General features: G+C 49.1%; 1 protein-coding gene across 8 annotated transcripts in view; it reads right to left on the minus strand.

Moving 5' to 3' along the window:
- Positions 1-22570, minus strand: part of MOV10L1 (Mov10 like RISC complex RNA helicase 1) — a 72596-nt gene that overhangs the window by 28814 nt on the left and 21212 nt on the right. For 7 of the 8 annotated variants that reach the window (XM_038550157.1, XM_038550159.1, XM_038550156.1 and 4 more), the window contains 8 exons: positions 20471-20614; positions 19587-19810; positions 19046-19175; positions 17792-17986; positions 15318-15432; positions 8847-9024; positions 8469-8539; positions 5812-5903 (listed from right to left, as the gene is read on the minus strand). In XM_038550157.1, coding sequence (XP_038406085.1) covers positions 5812-5903; positions 8469-8539; positions 8847-9024; positions 15318-15432; positions 17792-17986; positions 19046-19175; positions 19587-19810; positions 20471-20614 — 1149 coding nt within the window. The remainder of the gene's footprint in view (positions 1-5811; positions 5904-8468; positions 8540-8846; positions 9025-15317; positions 15433-17791; positions 17987-19045; positions 19176-19586; positions 19811-20470; positions 20615-22570) is intronic. The other variant, XM_038550155.1, reaches the window with a different exon arrangement.

The raw sequence follows: 22570 nt of genomic DNA on the forward strand, positions 1-22570 counted from the left end.
ATATTTTAAAAGGTACAGGGGCACCTGGGTGGCTCAGATGGTTAAGCCTCTGACTCTTGATTTCTGCTCAGATCATTATCTCAGGTTGTGAGATCCAGCTCTGTGTCAGGCTCCACAGTGGGGGTTGAGCTTGAGAGTCTCTCTCCTTCTCCCTCTGGCCCGCCCCTTGTGTGTGTACGCCCTCTCTTTAAAATGAATAAATCTAGGGATCCCTGGGTGGCGCAGCGGTTTGGTGCCTGCCTTTGGCCCGGGGCCGATCCTGGAGACCCGGGATCGAATCCCACGTCGGGCTCCCGGTGCATGGAGCCTGCTTCTCCCTCTGCCTGTGTCTCTGCCTCTCTCTCTCTCTCTCTGTGTGACTATCATAAATAAAGAAAAAAAAATTAAAAAAAAAATAAAATGAATAAATCTTAAAAAAATATTTTAAAAGGCACAAGAAAGACTGAACATGTAACAAAGACTGTGCCAAGCTAACAAGATCACTGTCACTGCACACAAAGGTGATACTTAAATGCTTACTGGTTTTTATTAAATCAAATTTGCAGTCAGAAAGCTTTCCATCAAGAAAGCTCCTGACCTGGAAGACTTTACTGGCAAATTCTACTGCTCAAGGATCCTGTCCTCATGCTTGCTTGCTTGCTTGCTTGCTTGCTTGCTTGCTTATTTATTTATTTATTTATTTATTTATTTATTTATTTATTTATTTATTTATTTATTTATTTTAGTCACAGAGAGTTATTTATTATAGTCACAGAGAGAGAGAGAGAGGCAGAGACACAGGCAGAGGGAGAAGCAGGCTCCATGCACTGGGAGCCCGACGTGGGATTCGATCCCGGGTCTCCAGGATCGCGCCCTGGGCCAAAGGCAGGCGCCAAACCGCTGCGCCACCCAGGGATCCCTGTCCTCATGCTTTAATGAAAACTGAAGGCGTCTCAAGAATTCTTTCTTGGTCTTCGGCTCTGAACCCCACCACTTTAAATCACATTGATTTTATATTAGAAAACCAATCAGTTTAACTATCTTAATAGACTAAAGAAGGAAAACCACACAATCACCTTGATACAGAAGCAGCATCTGACCAATCCCACACCCACTCATGACAGTGCTGGCTGGCAGCACACCTGGAGTCCATCTCCTCAACCTGAAGGGGGCCAAGTACAAAGGACCTACCTCCAGCTCACACGGTGCTTAATGGTTCCAGACTGAATGAACGCTAACCCTCAGGTGGGGAATAAGGCCATCTAGGAAATGCTATTCTAGACAATGCAGTCAGGCAAGGAAAAACAAAATGCATCCAGATAAGAAAGCAGTAAAGCTCTTTACTTGAACATAAAGATCATATGTGTAGAAAACCCTATGTAGCCTATAAAGAGCTACTAGAACTGCAAAATGCATTTAACAAACTCTCAGGATACTAGAATATACAAAAATAAATGGCATTCATAAACATTAACTGGAAGCAAGTAGAAATTTAAGGTTACTGTTTACAACAGCAATACATTTTAAGACTCCTACCAACCTGACAGAAGAGAGGAAAAACAGTAGTGAACTGTACAGATGCTCCTGAAAGCAATGAAAACCAGACCTAATGAGATGGAGAGAGGTACCATTTCCAAGGCTTGAGAGACTCAGTATTAAGGTATCACTTCTTCCTGAGATGGACCTAAAAATTCAATGTAATCCCAATCAAAACCATAACAAGTTTTTTGTAGAAACAGATAAATTGAATTCTAATATCCATACAGGTCTACCAAAGACTGAGGAAAGCCACACCAACGTGGTAGACAATGGACAAAGTGGAAGCCTTACGCTACCTGATTTAAAGACTCATCAACGAAGACTATGAATGGGAAATAAGCACATAAGAAGGCAGTCAGCGGGATCCCTGGGTGGCGCAGCGGTTTAGCGCCTGCCTTTGGCCCAGGGCGCGATCCTCGAGACCCAGGATCGAATCCCACGTCGGGCCCCCGGTGCATGGAGCCTGCTTCTCCCTCTGCCTGTGTCTCTGCCTCTCTCTCTCTCTGTGTGACTATCATAAATAAATAAAAAAAAAAAAAAAAAAAAAAAAAAGAAGGCAGTCAGCATGATGACTCATTCGGGAAATGCAGACCCAACCATAGTGAGACATCAGCTCACAACTATTAGAACAATCACAATGAAACACACTGACCAGACAAGGGTTGTGAGCCTGGGGAGCAATAGGACCCCCACACGAGCTGGTGGGAATGCAAATGGCACAGCTGCTTTGGGTCAGAGCTTTCTTTCAGTTTCTTTTTTTTTTTTTATTTTTATTTATTTATGATAGTCACACACAGAGAGAGAGAGAGAGAGAGGCAGAGACACAGGCAGAGGGAGAAGCAGGCTCCATGCACCTGGAGCCCGATGTGGGATTCGATCCCAGGTCTCCAGGATCGCGCCCTGGGCCAAAGGCAGGCGCCAAACCGCTGCGCCACCCAGGGATCCCTTTCTTTCAGTTTCTTACAATTATGCACACCCTCACCACACTGTTCCATGTTCACCCAAGAGAAATGCACACACGAACATGCAAAGATTTGTACGCAGACATTCATAGCAATTCCTTTTTGTAATGGCTAAAAGATGAAGAAAACCCAGTGTCTACCCACAGGTGACTGGATAGATGAACTGTGGTAGATTCTTTTTCTTTTTCTTTTTTTTAAAGATTCTATTTATTTATTCTTGAGAGAGAGAGAGAGAGAGAGAGAGAGGCAGAAACACAGGCAAAGGGAGAAGCAGGCTCCACGCAGGGAGCCCAACGTGGGACTCGATCCGAGGACTCCAGGATCACACCCTGGGCTGAAGGCAGGCACTAAACCACTGAGCCACCCAGGAGTCCCCTGTGGTAGATTCTTACAACGAAATACTACTGTCATAAAAAGGAAAAAAATGGGAATCACTGTTAGACAACTGATGTTAATGTAACATCGTGTGTCAACTATAATTCCATAAAAATATCAATGAAATCATTTTAACAGTGAGGTTGAATCTTAGAATAATTATGCTAAGTGAAAAAGAGATGTCAGGTAAAAAACAGTAAGTCTTGTATATTTCCATTTATGTAAGATTTTACAAAGTGCAAACTAACCCTACTGCAACAGAAAGTGCTGCTTTGGGCCTGGGGGGGGGGGGGGGGGGGTGGGAGCGGAAGGAAGCGTTTGCTGTGGCAGATACTCTCTTTCTCTTGACCGTGGAGGTGGTTTCACAGGATACAGATGTGTATGAAGTCCTCAAACTACATACTTTAATAAGGCATAATTACAGTGACTATATTCTATCTCACTAGACCTGTTTTATTTTTTAAAGGGAAAATCCCTACAGAAAGTCCAGCCTCTCTGCCCTCTCTACAGAGCCCTGTCCAGCTCTGCTCCACCTGCTGCACTGCAGGCCTGCCCCATTTCCAAATGTTCAAAACAAGTGAGGAATAAATATTTTATTTTTTTATTTTTATTTTATTTATTTTTTTTAAGATTTATTTATTTATTCATGATAGATATAGTGAGAGAGAGAGGCAGAGACACAGGAGGAGGGAGAAGCAGGCTCCATGCCGGGAGCCCAACGTGGAACCCGATCCTGGGACTCCAGGATCACGCCCTGGGCCAAAGGCAGGTGCTTAACTGCCGAGCCACCCAGGGATCCCCAGGAATAGATATTTTTAAAAAATGAGAAATCTTGGGGCACCTGGTGGCTCAGTGGTTGAGCGTCTGCCTTTGGCTCAGGGTGTGACCCTGGGGTCCCGGGATCAAGTCCCACATCAGGCTCCCGGTGCATGGAGCCTGCTTCTCCTTCTGCCTATGTCTCTGCCTCTCTCTCTCTCTCTGACTATCATAAATAAATAAAAATTAAAAAAAAAAAAAAAGACTTAAAAAAAAAAAAAGTCTTTTTTTTTTTAAAGGGAAATCTCTTGATTTTGTATAACTTAATACAAACAACCTAAACAGTTATGTGGGGCAAGCAAAGCCTCGGTGCGTCAAATGTGGCAGCTTGCCACTCCCACACTCTGGCCTCTCATCTCTTCCACTCTACACCAGGCTGCCCACATGCTTGCTGAAGACCTGGGCCTGGTGTCTGAGATCACCAAACCAACGTCTTCTCTCCACCTCAACATCCTGTCTCGCCAACAGCCCGTCACTGCTGGTACCCTCAGGCTTCTCCTGGGCACGTTCTTTCTGGCTCAACCCCATGGCTTGTCAAGCCTACTGCCCAAGTCCTGCATCCTCTGGCAGGTCGGCTCCCACACCACGCTTGTCCCATCCTTCTTCTCTCCTTCCCTCCTCCAAACCTCTCCTCCTCTGGGACTGGGCTTGCTGCACATGCCAGAAGAACACATGATCAGAAATGGCCAAGTACACATCAGCTCTCGCCTCTTCCAACCAACTATCTTGAGGGAGAATGTTACCCTCCACCAATGGCTCCTGCTCCACCTGGCCAGACTCATCTCCTCCCGCATGCACTGCCTTGCCCCAGCCACCCCTGCCACTGCAGGAGGCTCCACGGAGCTAGTTTCTCTCATTCCAAACAGCAAGAACAGCCTTTCCTGGACTTCACGTTGCTCTTCATCCCACCTGCTCAGCCTCCATGGCCAAACAACCTGCTCTCCCAATTGATCCACAACCCATTCACACCCAACACACTTTGATTTGGCGGCAGCCTCAACAACCAAACATTTTCCTAAACAAGACTAATTTTAAAAATCCCTGATCAATTTTAAAATTAGCACCTTCTGATACCTAAAAGATACACTACAGAAAGTGAAACAAGCAACAGATATAGAGAAATTACAGAAGTTAACTGTAGCATTATGTAGCATAATCAAGAACAGTCCACAAAGAACACAGAAAAGACTCCTACAGGTAACAAAAACCAAATTATTCAGGAGAAGACATGAACCAGCATTTCATGGATGAGGAAATTTTATGGCCAACAAACATGGAAACTCCCAACCTCATAAGCAGTTAGAGAAACGCATGTCCAGATCATAAGGAGACGGATTACCAAGATCTACGAACTTGGCAAGAATTTAAGAGAGTTTAACAAAACCAGGTTCTGGGATGGTGTAGATCAGGTTGTTACAGATGCTGATGGTGGGGTCTCTGATGCCATCATGGATAAAGCGGAAACAAACACACCCAAGCCAAGGTCCCACTCTTTTAAGGTACGGCCAAGAAAACACCGGCACGTGTGCACACAGAGGGAGCAGGTCCTCACAGCAGTGCCTTCAGGGCAGAGACAGGATAAGCGTCCATCCACAGAACAGGGAAAGTGAGTAGGGGACTTACCCTGTGATGGAAGCAGCAGTGAAGACACTGAATAGTGATACACAACATGGAGAATGATAGGAACAGGTCAGTGAAAACCTCCTGGACATCAGACACTGACTGCTCCAAACAAAACCAAAAAACAGATTTTTCTGTGTATGTGTGTGTATCCACGTACAAAGACACACAAACTTTTTTTTTTTTAAACAGGGGAGAGATAAATACAAAATCCTAGTTAATGGTGGAGGGTGTAGTAGATGAACGGGAGGGAAAGACAGGTTGTCCGGGCCATCGGCCCATGCTCATGTGATAAACAAGTCATCTGTGTACTTAAGCTCCATTAAAGAATGAACAGCAAATGTCTGTGACTTCATCTCAAAACATGTCTGGTAGTGAAGCTGGAATCCTGACCCATGAACAGGGACACTGCCGTCCTGCATCTCCTACACTGGTGCTGAGGTGTGCAGGGATGGAAGGGAAGCCTGCTACCCGCCAGGAATGAAGATACATTTGTATGACAAGTCACTTAAAGCATTACCTGTTATATGTGAATTCCACATCCATAGGTTCAAAGTTATATGCTTGCTCAAATTCTGGGTTAAGTTTAAGGGTTACATCTTCTTCGTGAATCTAAAAAGGAAACAGAATTTAATTCCCATACTTCACATTTGATTGTTGGGACAATCTTCATCTTCATCTAGCAACATGTCATGAAACACTTTACAGACTGGAGCTAAAATATGGCATTTTTAAATCCTTGTGAAACTGATCAGAGGATTAAATCCCGCTGTTGTTACATCCTCCACACCAGGACCTAGCCCCTGGAGGCGCCTGCATTAGCACACTTCCTGAGCTCCTCCCAGGCCACGCTCCAGAGCCAGGCTCTGTGCAAACAAAGTGTACAGCATAAGCCACAGCCTCCACAAAGAGGTCCTTCCAAGGACTCCCTTTGCAGAATAGGGAATTAGGCATTCTGGGGCCCTTCAGCCATGGCTAGGGCCTGTGTAAAGTGATTCCTGGACAGGTGGGACAAAAAGGGAATTTCTAAGGAAGCACAGGAGGAAAAAAGCAGGAAGGACAGCTGTGAGGTGAAAAGGAGCACAGGCTGAGTAAGGGTGCCAGGCAGTGTGGGCTTCTCAAGGGCTAGGCAACCAGAGCTGGCTGGTGGGAGAGTGGGCACTTGGGCCACCCTGTTGGCAAGACCCCCTCTTGCAGCAGAAGCTGTCAGTCCCCTTAAAAGATGAGAAAGCCCAGCACAGGTCCGCAGGTTTCCCAGGGATCAAGATGAACGAGAATGATCCTGTTAAGAGATCACCAAGCACACAAGGAAGCAAATCTCCAAGAGTGAGGGTCAGCACAGCCATCAAGGGAGTTGGACCCCTAGGACATCACATGCTAACATCATTTCCAGAAACTTGAAAACCTGCATGATTTTTTTTTTAAAAAACCCAGAAAGAAAAGGATAAACAAGCCAATATAAAAAATAAGAGGGCAGCTTTAATGAATCAAACAGAGCACGTGGAGATGAAAGCCATGCTAAGACAAACTGAGCGGGAAGGGAGGAAGTGATGATGTCTATTCCCAAGCACATGCTCCTGGCGATAAGAAGGCCCCTCTGCAGATGTGGCTATGCTGGCTGAGGTCAGTGCCGGGCCCAGCCTAGGGAGTCTCCTGTCCCATGGCCCCCGGACCACCAGGAGTGTGCAATCTGCCGGCAGCAGGAGCCCCATTCTGGAATGTCCCCAACACCTGGTGCCAGGTGAGAACACTGGGCTGCCTGTCACAGAAACACCAATTTGACATCAATGGAGTAACTGCTGATCCTGGATGTGTGTCTTCTGCCCAGCACGCCATCTGCAGGGCTCTCCTGAGGGCCTTCTGTACCATCATGGTCTCCCATTCCACGGCACTGGCCAAAATTAAACTACAGAGAATCAAGTAAAGCAATGGGCTGAGACCTATAGGATTTACTAACTGGACCATGAATTCCACCACTCAGAAGCGGCTGCCTTTATGGAATATCCCCCTAAAGGATCAGTAAGCGTGCTCAACACCCTCAAGGCATAGCTTCAGTCTGTATTTGTCAGCCTATGGTGCTCACTTCCGCAGCACATAGACTAAAATTGGATTTGTCGGGATATGATTCTGGCCACCCCCCAAGCAGTGTTCAGGAACCAAGGAGACCTCAACCTGTGATCCTGGTCCTGCTGCTTCTGAAGCTTTATTTCCCACAGCATCTTCCTGGAGGGGCACAAGTGGATCCATTCTTTGGAAGCTAAAAAGTCACTTGGCCATTATGGGATTCTCATACTCTTATTTAACAGCTAAAGTGCAATAAAGCTGGGAAAGCTGACAGCCCCTTGAGCTTGGGCTAAGTGGCTACCACTCTGCAGCAAGGGAGGGAGGGCAGCCTGCTGTGCTGCCCACTGGGGAGAGTCAGTGGAACAGCTGGCAGGGCACCAGGGGTCAGTTCCCTCTCCAATCATCCTAGCACTGGTTTCACAATCAGTGCATTGGCAAGGGCTGGTGCCCTGTGTTTTGGTGCAGAATGCAACAAACGTGGCCACAGGGCCAGAATCGCCCCCTCTTTGAATCCTTACCAGACTCTTCTAGTTCCTACAACCTAACCCCAGACAGGGCTTCAGCATTTCCTTGTTTACTTTTAGGCATCAGGCTGGAGTGGGCTTCATCCTTCTCTTCACACAGACTTGGCATGTGTAGCAGTGCTATGCGCAGGATGGGAGCAGCAGAGACCAGCCAGAGAATCGCAGAACCATGTGGTAACGCCGGAAGGGAGTCCGAGAAGTCAGCAAAACTTCTCCACGAAAGCATTTAGAACTGTAAACTTTTAAGTCTATTTTTCCTTTTGAGGGTCTCTATTCGGGAGTACGTTCGGCCCAAATCTGACTAATTCAAACATCACCACTTACATGTGCTAAAAGTAAAAGGTAAGTATGACTTACATGATTGAAAATTATCGTTTTTTTTTAAAGACATTAAGCTCTCTTTATTTATTTATTATTTTTTTGTTATTAAGCTCTCTTTATGCATCACTTTAAATATTCACTTAATCCTAAATTTTCTGAAATACTGTCAAAGGCTGAAGGAGCACCCCTGCCACAGTGGCGGGAGGAAGTTGACCTCTGACGGGCTGGAAGAGTTGGCCCAGCAATAAAGATCAGGAGCGCCGCTCACCTCAATCACATAGCCGATGTACTCGATGACATGTCCATTGTACTCTTGAGTTTTTAAAATCAGCTTATCACCTAGTTAAGAAATATAGTGCCACATGTAAAACTACAAAATCCCCAAATTTTGCTACTGTTCTCTAAAATTAAACACTTTGAAAAAGTAAAACAAACATCACTGGGATGAGCTGCTTAAAACCAGCATCAGAATGACCAAAGAGAGGTGCTGGATGCATGGAAAGTGCTGACCAAGTTTTACAGAAGATTCCAACCCAAAGCAAAGCCAACGAGATGTAACTGGAGTGTTGCCAGTTGTGACATCCTTTCCCTGACAGGGGATCCACGTCTGGTCCACCGAGTAAAATGGGACCTGTAACAAACCCACCTGCGTACAGAGAAGGCCTACTTTCAGCCAATCCTGGGACCTCCAGGACCAGTAGGTCACCATTTCTTTTCAAGGTGACCCCACTCATGTTGTATTCTTTCAGTTCTATTTCTGCATGAATCTCCTCAAGCCAGAGCAAAGTCGAAAATTTTTCTTTGTAGTTCGACATGTTCAAAAGCTGAAAAAAAACCCAGCAAGTTAGTGAGAGCAGAGTCATACATCCAATACACCCATGGTCCAGGAAAGCAGCAGCTCTGGAGGTGCTAAGTCAAAGCTGCTGAAACTCAGCAAATGGGAGATAATGGCTTTAAAACACTGACCCCCAGGCTGTGCAGGACAGTGCTCCTGAGGTTGGGAGACTACCTCTGGGAACCGCACAACTGCCCTGGCTACTGCCTAGACAGAGTTTCAAGGCCCTGATGCAGAGAGCCCAGGGGAGCTGTGTGGTCTCTGCTTTGAGGAGACGGAGCTGGGGTCCAAGGAGGCCAAGGGGGCAGAGTGCCAGGAAGAGCGAGCAGCACAGAGAAAGGTTTGAGGAGCTGCAGAGGGTCCCCTCCGAGCTGTCAGCTGAATGCTGGTCAGTGCGTGAGTGCAAGAGCCAATGTCAGGTTGGGACATCTATCTGATGAGATAAGAGCAGGGTTCCCCAACCCAGGCATGACCAATACCTGGACTGCACTCTCTGGGGTGGGGGCCATCCTGTGCACTGTAGGGTACTTAGTGGCACTCCTGGCCCCTACCCACTTGCTGATACTAGCACACCCAGTCATGACAACCAAAAACGTCTCCCAGGAGGGGAACTGTCCCCTGTTGAGAACCACTGTATGAGAAGGAATAATTCCCAGAGCTCACACGGGGCCGAGAACAGTGTGAGTCCCAGCAGCCCAAGTGGAAAGGCTTGTAATACATGAGACATTGGAGGGAGTATTCGGAAGGGTATTAGCCCTAAATCAAATGCTATTCTGGTCCCACCTAACAAAGCCTTAAAGCCAGGCTTCAAAGTATCCCAACTGTTTCAAAGTAACTTAACTGCACCCCAGAATAAACCTCAGAATATTCTCAGGAACAGAAAAATAAGCCAAGAGCCAGCAAGGTAAAATCCAGAATGTTTGGCATCCACACAAAGATTAACAGGCTTAGAAAGAACAGAAACCACAAATCATAATGGGGAGAAAAACCTCTCAGCAGAACCAGAACTGACCCATGTGACAGAACCTGCAGACTAGGACACTGAAATGGCTGTTATTCAAAGAGCTAAGACTGAGCATGTGCAGCAGGGACACAGAAGATTTACAAAAGACCCATGCTGAACTGCTGAAGATGGTAACTACCATGAGCAACATTAAAATACACCGGATGGGCCTACACATTGCAAAGGAGAGAACTAGTGAACCTGAGCACTGGCAACAGGCATCTTCCAAATGCAATGTAGGGAAGACTGAGGAAATGTGAGCAGAGTGTCAGCGAGTTGTGGGCGGCTCCAAGTGACCAATACACAAGCAAAGGGAATCTGCAAAAAGGGCCGGGCAGAAAGAGAGTCTGAAGACAGAATGGTCAAAAATTACCCAAATTTGAAGAAAACTAAAAGCCCACATATCCAGGAAGCTCAAAGAACCCCAAGCTAAGAAATGAGAAGAAAACTATATTAAGGCAGATTATAAATTGAAATTTTTTAGAAAAAGAAAAACTTAAAAGCTGCTAAAAAAGTACACATTATATGCAAAACAAACAGTAAGAAAGAAAGCAGATATTTCACTAAAAACACAGTGAGCTGGAGACAGCAGAGCAGCATCTTTAAAGTTCCAGCCCAGAATTCAAGACCCAGCGAAAATCTTTCAAAAATGGAGGTAAAATACTTTTCCAGATATATAAGACTGTAAGAACTGGTCACTCTGGGGCCCCTGGGTGGCTAGAGGTTGAGCGTCTGCCTTCAGCTCAGGGTGTGATTCTGGGGTCCTGGGATCGAGTCCCACATTGGGCTCCCCACAGGGAGCCTACTTCTCCCTCTGCCTGTGCCTCTGCCTGTCTCTCATGAATAAATAAAATCTTAAAAAACAAACAAACAAACAAACAAACAAAAAATAACCATCACTCACAGACAAGCACCACAGATGTTTACCTTGCTCTGTAAGACCCCAGGTGTCTGGGTCCACATGAAGGAGTGAGAGCACCAAGGATGGGAACTATGTGGTAAGCCTCAAAAAATGCTTACACCTTTTCCTTTTTAAAATATTTTATTTATTATTCATGAGAGACACAGAGAAAGGGGATGGGCAGAGACACAGGCAAAGGGAGAAGCAGGCTCCATGCAGGGAACCCAATGTGGAACTCGATTCCAGGACCCTGGGATCATGTCCTGAGTCAAAGACAGATGCTCCACTGCTGAGCCACCCGGGTGCCCCAAAACACCATTAAAAAAATTTTTTTTTTATTTATCAGAGACAGAGACAGCGAGCGAGTGAGCAGGGGCAGAGAAAGAGGGAGAAGCAAACTCCCCACTGAGCAGGGAGCCCGACATGGGGCTCCATCCCAGGACCCTGGGGTCATGACTTGAGCCAAAACCAAGAGTCAGAGTCCAGAGTGAGATGCTTCATCAATTGAGCCACCCAGGTGCCCCAAGAAATGCCATGTTAAACACTCATCAAAAGCAAGCTGCAGAGGGGTGGGTGTTGGGGCTCCTCGCTCAGCAGGGAGTCTGCTTAAGATCCTCTCCCTTCCTCGGCCTCCCACCACCCCACACCCCCCGCCAAAAAAACAAGCTGTAGAAGCAGCATCGGTATCACACAGAGTAGATGCCAGAACCGAGACTACTAGGGACAAAGCAAGACCTTTCATGTTAGTAAAGGGGCTCATCAATCAATCTGACATAGTAGCCATCAATGTCTATGCCGCTAATTATAGGACTTCTGTATAGGGAGTAAAGGGCAACAGAAAAAAAAAAAGGATCAGAACAGATATTAACAACAAAAACAAAAACAAAAAAACCCCCAGAAAAATAGACAAAAATAAAAAAAAAATCAAAAGCTGGTTCTTTGAGAAGATTCGTAAACATTTATAAACATCTAGCCAAATTGATGAGGACAAAAGAAAACACATATTAATATTATAAACAACTTCATGTAAATAAATTAGACAACTTACACAGCAAAACTACTTTAGAAATAAAAGCCACCAAAGCTCACTCAAGAAACTCCACTTCTTTATCACTTTTGAAGGAATCAAATTCCTTTTTTTTTTTTAAGATTTATTTATTCATAAAGATACACAGAGAGAGGCCGAGACACAGGCAGAGGGAGAAGCAGACTCCTCGCAGGGAGCCTGATGTGGGACTCGATCCCAGGACCTCGGGGTCACACCCTGAGCCAAAGGCAGACACTCAACCACTGAGCCACCTGCGCGGCCCAAAATCGAATTCCTAATCAAAAATCTTCCCACAAAGAAAACTGACCCAGAATGCCTTCCTGGTAAATTCTGTCAAAAACTTAAGGAGTAGGGATCCCTGGGTGGCACAGCGGTTTGGCGCCTGCCTTTGGCCCAGGGCGCGATCCTGGAGACCCGGGATCGAATCCCACATCGGGCTCCCTGCATGGAGCCTGCTTCTCCCTCTGCCTGTGTCTCTGCCTCTCTCTCTCTCTCTGTGTGACTATCATAAATAAATAAAATCTTTAAAAAAAAAAAAAACAAAAAAAAAACTTAAGGAGTAAATGATACCATTTCTACAAAAACACTTTACTAATTTTTTTTTTTTTTTAACACTTTACTAATTAAAATGAGGGAACACCCCAACCATTCCGGGAGGCCCATAATATGCTCCCATCAACACCAAAGAGGTCACAGAAAAACCACAGCACCACGTCTGCCGTGTAGACACAGACACCCCAACAAAACCTAAGCACACCAAATGCAACTCCGTGTGCACACATGCACGAGTACGGACCATGGCTGGGTGGAGCTGACCACAGGAGCAGGAGGCTGAGTTAACTTCTCACCACATTAACACATCACCCTCAAGAGAGCCAGAAAAAGCAGCTGAAACTCACCTCAAGTGGACACCCGGGTGCCCTGAGCACACTTCACAGTGTAGTGCGACGCCCATAAGAACACCAAGCCAGACAGTGCGCCTGCCCTGTCCCCTGGCCTCTGCGGCCTGGCACGTTCTGGACACCTCACCTAAACACAATCACGAAGCGTGTGACCCGAGGGGAATGCACTGGGACACGCTCGCTGAGTGGTGATGACAGGGCCCCTCCAAGCAGCTCCCAGCGTGGGGGTTTCCTGCTGTTGCTGTGACGGACGAGTGGGCTGCACACGTGTGGTCTCACCTCACCCAGGGGAAGCCCAGCTCTGGCTGGGGCTGCTTCCTCTGGGAGGCTCCCAGGGAGAACCCCGTCTTCTTGCCTTTCCCACTCCTAGAGGCGCTGAATCCCCCTCCCTCACCAGGTGGCCAGTCTGGGCTACCTCTCTCCCTGACAAGGCCCACTGGGCCACCCAGAAAATCCAGGGTCATACCCCCGACCTGCCGAATCTCAAACTGAAATAACAACCTGAGTCAAAGACCCAAACCACCAAACGAGAAATACTTTGATTCTATTCACACAGATTTCTGAAAAGGAAACCACCCTCTGGAGACAGCAGACGGTGCTAGGCTTAGGGACAGGGCTAGGGGAGGAGAGGGGTCACTCAGGGACGCCAGGGGCAGATGTGCTCACCATCCTGACCGTGGTGAGGCAGTGGGCAGGGGTTGGAGCGCTCTTCCATGAATGCACCTTCCACGGACGCAGGCTGCTGGATGTCACCCATGCCTCAGGAATGCTGATGAAGGGACGTACCTGCGTGCCTCAGGGAGCACCTCAAAGGCAGGTGCAGGACTAAACACATCACACAGGTGGAGAACCTGGGAGCCTGCAGCCACACGGTACTTTCACCACCGTCCCCGTTCTTAGTACTGCCCAGCAGGATTGCGCTACGTTCTTGTGCCCGCACAAGGAAGGTCCCTTCCCAGTGCCCAGGCTCCCGTGGCTGCATCTGTACCAGCAACAGACACTTGGTCTCCAGGCAACTCCCTATTTCGAAGGCTGGTTTGCTGCCTCGGAACCTAGCTCAGGCCTGGAACTCGCTCAAATACCGCAACGCCTTCCTGACATGACAAGCCTCCCTGCGTCCACCCTCTGCACCCTGATCCTCCCATGTGGCCAGGCCAGCGCCCAGGCAACGCAGAGCCGCCCCTCCTGCCTCTGTGTCTCAGCGTGCCACTTGCTGTCTGCGGTATCTCCCTCCCTCTTCCAGAGCGCCAGTGAGTCCTTGGGAAGGGGCACCTCCTGCCCACGCCCACCTGCGGTGCAGCATCGCGGGAGCTTCTCCTGCCCACCCTGCTAGGGGTCCAGAGCCCGGCTGACAAGAAGACCACCCCTCCCTTGGTCCCCAGCCTCCTCCCAAACCTTGTTTCTTCTGTGTACGCCCCTTCTCCATCTGCTCCCTCCTGCTTCATGCCCTCAGCCCATGACAGACTCAAGACTGGCTCATCCTCGACAGAACACCGGGAACCAAGTCTTCCTCCAGCTGCCATCCGGTCTCTGGTCTCATCACCCGGATGCTGCACAGGCCCACATCCTCACCACTGCTGAGCTGCTCCTCAGCCAGTAGACCCCCAGGCCCCATGGGAAGTGCCCTCCTGCACAACGGGCAGCACTCTCCCCTCTAACAGCAGACGTGATGCTTTCCTCGCTCCTGGACTTGGCTGTCCACTACACACAGGCACGTGCTCTGTTGACCCCCGGCTCCTCCTCGTGCCACCTCTCCCCTGGGGGCCCCGCCCCTTGTCTGGCTTTGCCACCACCTGTTAACAGTGCACAGGCTGGACAAGGCTTCCTCCCATGAGCTCAACAATAAGCCTGAACACAGGGATCCCTGGGTGGCGCAGCGGTTTGGCGCCTGCCTTTGGCCCAGGGCGTGATCCTGGAGACCCGGGATCAAATCCCGCGTCGGGCTCCCAGTGCATGGAGCCTGCTTCTCCCTCTGCCTGTGTCTCTGCCTCTCTCTCTCTCTCTCTCTCTGTGACTATCATGAATAAATAAAAATTAAAAAAAAAAAAAGCCTGAACACAAAGCAGGAGCACTGCCACACAGGGTGGGTGATGTGAAGGCGGTCGTGTGTGAGGCCTCCTCCCAACCACCGGACCCTATAGCTTGAGGGCTTTCCCACACACGTCCTGCCTTCCCAGGTGTTCAGAGTTTTATTCTGGATGGGAAGCCATTTGGAGGCAGGCCGCTGGCCTAGCAGAGACAGGCTGGGCGGGTGGCAGAGGGCAATCACACACGTGGGGTCAACAGCAAGGAGTCCCTCTCTCTCAATGACCTGCTATTTCCAGATGTCCATGATAGAAATGAACCAGTCTGAGCAGGGTTCATCCTCAGTTTATCAGAAAAAGCTCAAGTGTGGCAAAGAGTATTTCGTATCAAATACGTTTCCTACCTCTGCAAGTAACGGCTGAAAAGTCAGAATGTCGATTTTCTGTTCTACACATTTCTTAAGTCTATCTGGTATTGGATACTGTGGGAGGAAACTTGGAAGTTGTCGTCTTGAATTCCTTTAAAAAAAAACAAAACAAAAGCACAAGTCAAAGATAATTCTTAATGACCCTGCATGTCATAGGAGCCGTTCTCACTCAAACATCCTTTCCCACTTCAGAAAAGCTAAAGGTCCTTCCATAACCTGGTATAAATGTGAACTGCTGCCATCAGTCTGGAGTTTGCAAACTTACTTCAGCTGCTTTGGGATCCTTCCACCACATCAGCTCTCGAGGGCCCTCTCGTGTCCTCCAGCAGAGAACAGCAGGGCTGCCTGGCCCAAGACTCCCTCAGAACCAGGGAGCGAAAACCACTGTTCCTGAGCCCCCACTCCGGTAACTCCCACTGCAGCCCTGCGCCTCGGAGAAGCAGCTCCGCTCCTGCAGGCTGTGGAACAGCGCAGGCTGCTCTGTCTGGGTCCTGCCGCCCTGTTTTTCAGCCCGGGGAAATTCGGTTTTACCCTCTGGCTTCAGTCTTTCCCCAGGAAGGGCTGTGGAGAGGAGTCACTGAAGTCGGCCACTGCCAGGATGAAGAACACGCTACTGCTATGGGTCGGTCTGACAGAGCACAAGAAGTGACCGGACAGGAAACAGCCAGGGGAGGCCCAGCAGATCTCTGATCTTAGGCTGTCCCCCTGCATGCAGTGAAGAAAAGCACTCCTGCTCCATCCTAACTCCTGCTTCCAGCTCTCACCTGGCGGGGGGCATGCAGCCCCAGCCCCTTCCTCCAGGCACCTCACTTGGATATCCCAGTGGCTCAGCTCTGGACAGGAAGGCTGCTCAGAGGTACTGTGGCAGAAACACCCCCGAAGCCCCAGAGCCACTACTACTACTAGCAGCACCTCGCACCTGAGACACGGGTTTGCAGTGAGGGTTTCCACCAAAGGACATGTGTGAAGTACATGTGGAGAGGCATTCCGTGAGTGACAGCAAAGTGTTAATTACCAGTATGAACACGACAAACGGGATGGGACCATCACTACATACATATTTAGGTAAAAGGCCTCAATAGTCTTACCACATGGTCTGTCTGTAGCCCAGGGTAGCTGGAGACTCTGCGGAAAAGGTCCAGCACAGAGAGAGCCTCCAGAGACTGGTTAGCAAACACACAGCGCTGTTCTGGGCAGGGAGCAGGGGCAGGTGGCAGCAGTTCCAGGTCCCTAACGTGACAACAGGAGACCCTACCTCCTGCTTTAGAGACTCTTCCACACAGTGACCCGTGACAGCTGAGCAGGGGGCTGTTGGTCTAGTTCCCTCTCTAGTTCAGTCAAATGCCAACTAGCAAGCTGCTTGCTATACCACCACCTGACAACCTGGGCTCCGTAAAGCTCCTATAGTTAAAATGCAATCATTTAGGACATTCCGCTGCCTGCAGGCCCCAGTAACGCTCGTTGCCCCGGCCTAGGCTCCATCCCCAAGGGCATATCCTTTCCATGATGGATGGTTCTCACAACTTACTGGTAACTACTGATCACTCTGTAGAAAAAACTGGACGTTTTACATATGTTACCTCATCTAATGCTTGTAACCATGTGAGGGACACTATCATTTTACAAACAAGACCAGGATTCCATGAGGCTACGAAACTGGCCCAAGGTCACACAGCGCCTGGTAGTAGTGCTGGATTCAAACAATGGCCTGACTCCAAAGCCAACCACTTCATACTTTGCTAACAGAATTTTTCTTTAGCCTGCAAATTAGTAGAAATCCGTAATGCCTTAAGTTATTACTGGGCAGAAATGTGATTTGAAATTCAAGATTTTCCAATATTAGAAGAGAAGTATCTATCTTCCAGTGGATTCTGGGCAGTACTCACATTAAACCTGTCAGTTCCTACAACTGTGAGTGAGCTTTCACATCACAAAATCAGGAAATATCCTTATAGCTCAGATTCTTCCCTATAGCTCAGATTTTTCCAGCACCGAACTGCAAAAATTCTGATTTCAGAGATTTTTCAGTTTAGCAGCTACAGAGCATGTGGACCTGTAGCACTTGCTTGAGGCTACCACCCCAGTCCCCGACCAGTCACATTTTGTGGACCTCTTGCTGACTGGTTCCTCTGGGTGCCCGTGTGGGATGCAGGATGTCTGGGTAGATGGGCTGGGCTGCTGGGAAACACGAGATGAGGCAGGAGCAGCTGGGGCACACTGGTGGCCCAGGGGGCCGTGGCTACTGCTCTGTCCTCACACAGTGGGGCCCTCCTCAGGGACAGAAAGAGTTTCATGAAAACTCCTCCCTGCAAGTTCGATGACGGAGGTGCCTGACGCAGCTGCCCCCCAGCTTTATCCCAGGCTGCCTGCCTCTCTTCAACAACCACGTGGCCTACTCATCTCTCACACCACGAGCACACATTTGGATTCATGTTTTCTGCTTAAAGTACCTCTTCTGTGTGGTCACAACAACTGTAGTTTTTGTGGATGTTACTGTGGGGGAACTTTTAGACTTTTTCCAAGAAAATGGTTCTCGGACGGCTATTAGCAACTCCTCCCCACTTATGACATTGACTTCAAGGAACCGCCCAATTATGAAACTGGAGAAGCAGATCAGGAGAAGCTCCTTGCAGCGGCCAGAATTCCTGGAAAAAACAAAAAGCAGTTTGATTTTAGTCATAAATAAGACAAGCAGATCCGATGGAATTCCCCTCTGTACACGTATGGAAAGTCAGTTACAAAACCACAGTCACCCTTAGTTTTCAATAATTTTCTTCAGAGGAGAAAATTTCAGCTTTCTAAAATAAGAATGTTTTCCCATGATAAAAATAAATCAGCCACTTAAACTATTCTGTGATTCTCCAACTTAAGAACAATAGGAAAGACACCGTCAGTTCTTAAGTTTAAATGAGAATTGTGTAATGTTACCAAAAATATCCTGCTTTTACTTTGCTTTCTGCCCAGTTTCCTGCTGCTGCTCTACGCAGGCTCTCTTGGATGCGCTACACTGTGTTCTGTACCGTCACGTTTAAAGTGCTGGCACCACATGCTCTGACTGAAGGAAAGGTCACTGTGCTGTGAGGACCGAGGGCCTGAAGCAAGGTGGTGGTTTAATCAGACACATTTAAAAATAAATGGAATTAGCAACTGTAGAGGGCTGCTGAGAAAGGAAGAGTCCTGCAGCCCAGATGCCCCAGAGGCAGGCCCAGCAGGCAGGGCTGGGGAGCTTAGGATTCAAGGCAGGAGGCAGGGGAGGAGGAGGACTGTGAGGGCTCCTGGCCAGCTCCACACAGTCTGCCCAGGAAGGGAGGCCCCAGCCTCCTGCCCCCTGGAGCCTGTACCCGGGCCTGCTGCCCAGATGGAGACGGAAGGGCAGGAAGGCCTCAGCTGAGGGAGCAGGAGGGAAGGCGAGGAGCAGTTGCTGAGGGGCTGATGGCAGACTGAGCTGAGCCCAGCAGGCTTGAGGCTCAGAAGCCGGGGTGATCGGGTGGGGCAGCTTGTCAGGCTTGGGGAGGCAATGCCTTGGATGGTAAACTCACTCAAGCCATTTTCTCCATCAGTGCTTTTCCTTGTGCTTTGTCTCATCTGAATAGTTATGAATACTTTTATAACCTCCAGCCTAGAAGTATCGCCCATGAAACCTTAAAATCCAAACATATGAATGTCTCCAAAAGAAACTCACTCCAAGCCCTCCAGGCACGTACTTTGCATCACACACAACCACAATCGGGGCTCTTCCACCTGGAGGGATGAGCCCTCCGGGCTCCAGCTCTGTCACCTGCTTCCAGGGCTTCCTCTCTTCTCCGTCCCCACCTTCTTCACAGGCACGGTCATCTGGGAGGAGGAATTCAAATCCAGTATCAGATCAGAAGCTGAGCGGTCTCCAACAGCGGTGGCAAGCCAGTGACAGTGCATGTGCACACAAAGTACAGGACAGTAGGTGACAAAAACATCAGTGGACAGTGGGCGGCCCTTCCCGAGTTCAGAACCGCTCACAGGAAGAAGCACATCTGAAGCACTTTTGGGTATCTGTCAAGCTGTTTTTATCCCTCTCCTCATTCCCAAAACATCAGACAAAAGCCCAGAACCAAAACAGCTGGGAGCACACACTGCTGTACCAGCTGGAGCACGCCAGCCACTCGGCCCCCAGGCCCAAGCCCCGGGGACAGCAGCAGCCTCCCTGTCACGCAGACCCTGCAGGGCTCTCGCCGGTGGACCCAAGACAGTAACAGGAGGAATGTCTACCTGGACAGACTTCCTTCTCTGATGCCTGACAGGCTGGGTTTTCTTGGTAGCTCTCTAGTGAGTTAGCAGTTTCATATGAAAAATTCTTGTTCTCCTTCTCAGGAACAGGAGACCCTACTGGCCACATCTGAGTTTTATCCAGCATTTGGAATCTGAATTGTTTAGCTTTATCCCAGCCAGCCAGTTTACAGCTGACTAACTTTTGAGGAGTATCTCCTTTATTCCTGGAAAAAGAAAATCAGCCATGAATACAGACAAGATCCCTGAAGCTGAAATAATTGGCTACTGTAAAATACAGAATTCAATCTTTTGAATGAAAAACAATTACAAACACCTTTAAGAATATAAGTAAAGAGGCTATTTCAGGGTGAAAAACTAAAAGATCTTCATAAAGGAAAAAATTAAAGTTGGTTCTACAAAAATCTTTTTCTTTTTTTTGTTTTTTCAACTTCTTAAATTGTAATTTAAAACCCATTGACAAGGACACCTGGGTGGCTCAGTGGTTGAGTGTCTATCTTCAGCTCAGGCCGTGACCCTAGGGTCCTGGGATCGAGTCCCACATGAGGCTTCCTGCATGGAGCCTGCTTCTCCCTCTGCCTGTGTCTCTGCCTCTCTCTCTGTGTGTCTCTCACGAATAAATAAAATCTTAGGGATCCCTGGGTGGCGCAGCGGTTTGGCGCCTGCCTTTGGCCCAGGGCGCGATCCTGGAGACCTGGGATCGAATCCCACATCGGGCTCCCGGTGCATGGAGCCTGCTTCTCCCTCTGCCTGTGTCTCTGCCTCTCTCTCTCTCTCTCTCTGTGACTATCATAAATAAGTAAATTTAAAAAAATCTTAAAAAAATAAAACCTACTGACATAATTTTATATAAGCAACAAACTTACTCTATCCAGATCACCATATTTTTACTTCCTCCTTCCTTTAACGTTCCAAAATTTGTCATCCTCGTGACTTCAATATCACCTTTGTTTTTCAGTAAAAGGGCTCCATAGGACTCATCGGTAGTCTCTTCAAAGGCAGCAGGGTCCCTGGGGAGAGCACCCACAGAGACAGCACCATCACTGTGGCAGGCACCCCACAGCGCCACCACCCGCACGCATCGACCTACCCAGGGTCCACCGTTAGAGGACAAACCTGCTGTCCGTCCCCCAGGGACAGGCCACAGACCCACACAGAGCTCCCACAGCACTGAGAATCTCTGAGAAGGACAGCAAAATATCTTGAGGAAGAAAATGACAAATTCTACAAGATCTAGAAAAAAGGAAGCGATGTCACCACGGTGACATCTTGAAGGAGTCCCTGACTGTGGGAACGGAGTATTCAGTCCTCTCCTCTGCAGGCTGCCAGCAGGGGTGAGGGAAGGCACCACTGCTTCTTTACTCTCCCTCCACAGACCCTGTGGCTCCCCTCAGTCCGCGGACACCGCTGGGAAGCCAAACCATGTCCTCCTCCCTGCGCGCCCACAGTGCTCCTCTAGACTGGAAACCTGGAGGCACTCCCCTCCCAGACTGCAGCTCCCTTCAAAAGATGGGGCCCTGTCCACAAACTCAGTGACATCCTGTAGCATGCCGGGACCCTCCTCAGCCAGCTCCTGCCCCTCACACCCTTCCTGACCACGCGCCTTCCACTCTGTGTCACCCCTGATCCTTCCTCTCTCCTCTCATCCAGTCCACGTGGGCTGACAACAGTTGCCGACCCCTCTTCCCGTAGCTCCCACAGCTCTTACAGTCTCGCCTCTGCCCTCACCCCTACCCCAGACCAGAGAGGCCATGGAGGTTTCTGGCTCAAGCCACCCAGGGAATGGGGATGGGGAAGACTTGGGGCAGGAGGAGCTGCATCTGGAGGAGAGTGGACGTCCCGCCTCACACTCATGAACTGGTGCTCTTCCGGACATTCAACTAGGCAGCGGGTCTGCGGGGAGCGTATGCACGGGACTAATGCTGCAGAGTCCCAACCAGCTCCTGGAGACACTCACACAGAGCCCCGCTGCCCCCAGGCCTCCACCAGCAGCCTCCCCTCGGGGTCAGGAAGCCATAGCGAGTGACAGCCCTTAAACTCTTCAGGGCAGATACATGGCTCTTCTTTGTCCAAGGCAGCACTTCTGGGGCTGCTACAGTGCTTGGCACACCGGGCTTCTGCTGAAGGGTAGGACGTTCATTCCATTATAAATTCAGGAAATGGGAGCTGACTGCTTCACTGCCTGGGAGTTCCGGGGACCCACACATTGCCCTCATCCACTACTCACCCTCTAAGGCCCCACTCTGACTAGGAGATTACAAATTCACAGGATTTGGGGCTGGCTCACCCCCAGTACCTCCCTGGCCTGCAGAGATGACTACTAGAGGCATTCAGAGAAGCCTCAGGCAATGTGCAGGGATCAGAGTATCTCCTCCCCAAGGAGAACGAGCACTCCCCCAGACTTACAGCTGCGCAGGGGCCACCTGAGGCTCCCCAGCACCTGACCACCCCGCCCCTGGTAGGAGGCCGCACAGAGCGTCTCCGGCACTGCCATGCTTTAGCTTCTGCCCGGGACACGTGTACGAGTGATGGGCGCCCTGGCCTTGCCTCCAGCGTGCAGAGACCGGCCTCCCGCTGGTTATTTCCTTAACGTGTACGGAGGGGAGCTCGGCTGCAGAACAGAAACAATAAAATGACAGCACTGTCTTACATGCGGGGGGGGGGGGGGGGGGGGGGGGGGCGGTCATGCCCCACCCATTCCATTCAACAGATACTAGTCCACACCTACCCTGAGCTACCACTCCTCTCGAAAACATAAATACAAAAACCATAGAGCATGTTAAAAAGTGCTTAAGGGACTCCTGGGTGGCTCAGTGCTTGAGCATCTGTCTTTGGCCCAGGGCATGATCCTGGGATCCCGGGATTGAGTCCTGCAGCGGGCTCCCTGCAGGGAGCCTGCTTCTCCCTCTGCCTGTATCTCTGCTTGTCTCTCTCATGAATAAACAAAATCTTTGAAAAAAAGAAAG

This window comes from Canis lupus, chromosome 10, assembly GCF_011100685.1.
Source record: "Canis lupus familiaris isolate Mischka breed German Shepherd chromosome 10, alternate assembly UU_Cfam_GSD_1.0, whole genome shotgun sequence".
Taxonomy (NCBI): domain Eukaryota; kingdom Metazoa; phylum Chordata; class Mammalia; order Carnivora; family Canidae; genus Canis; species Canis lupus.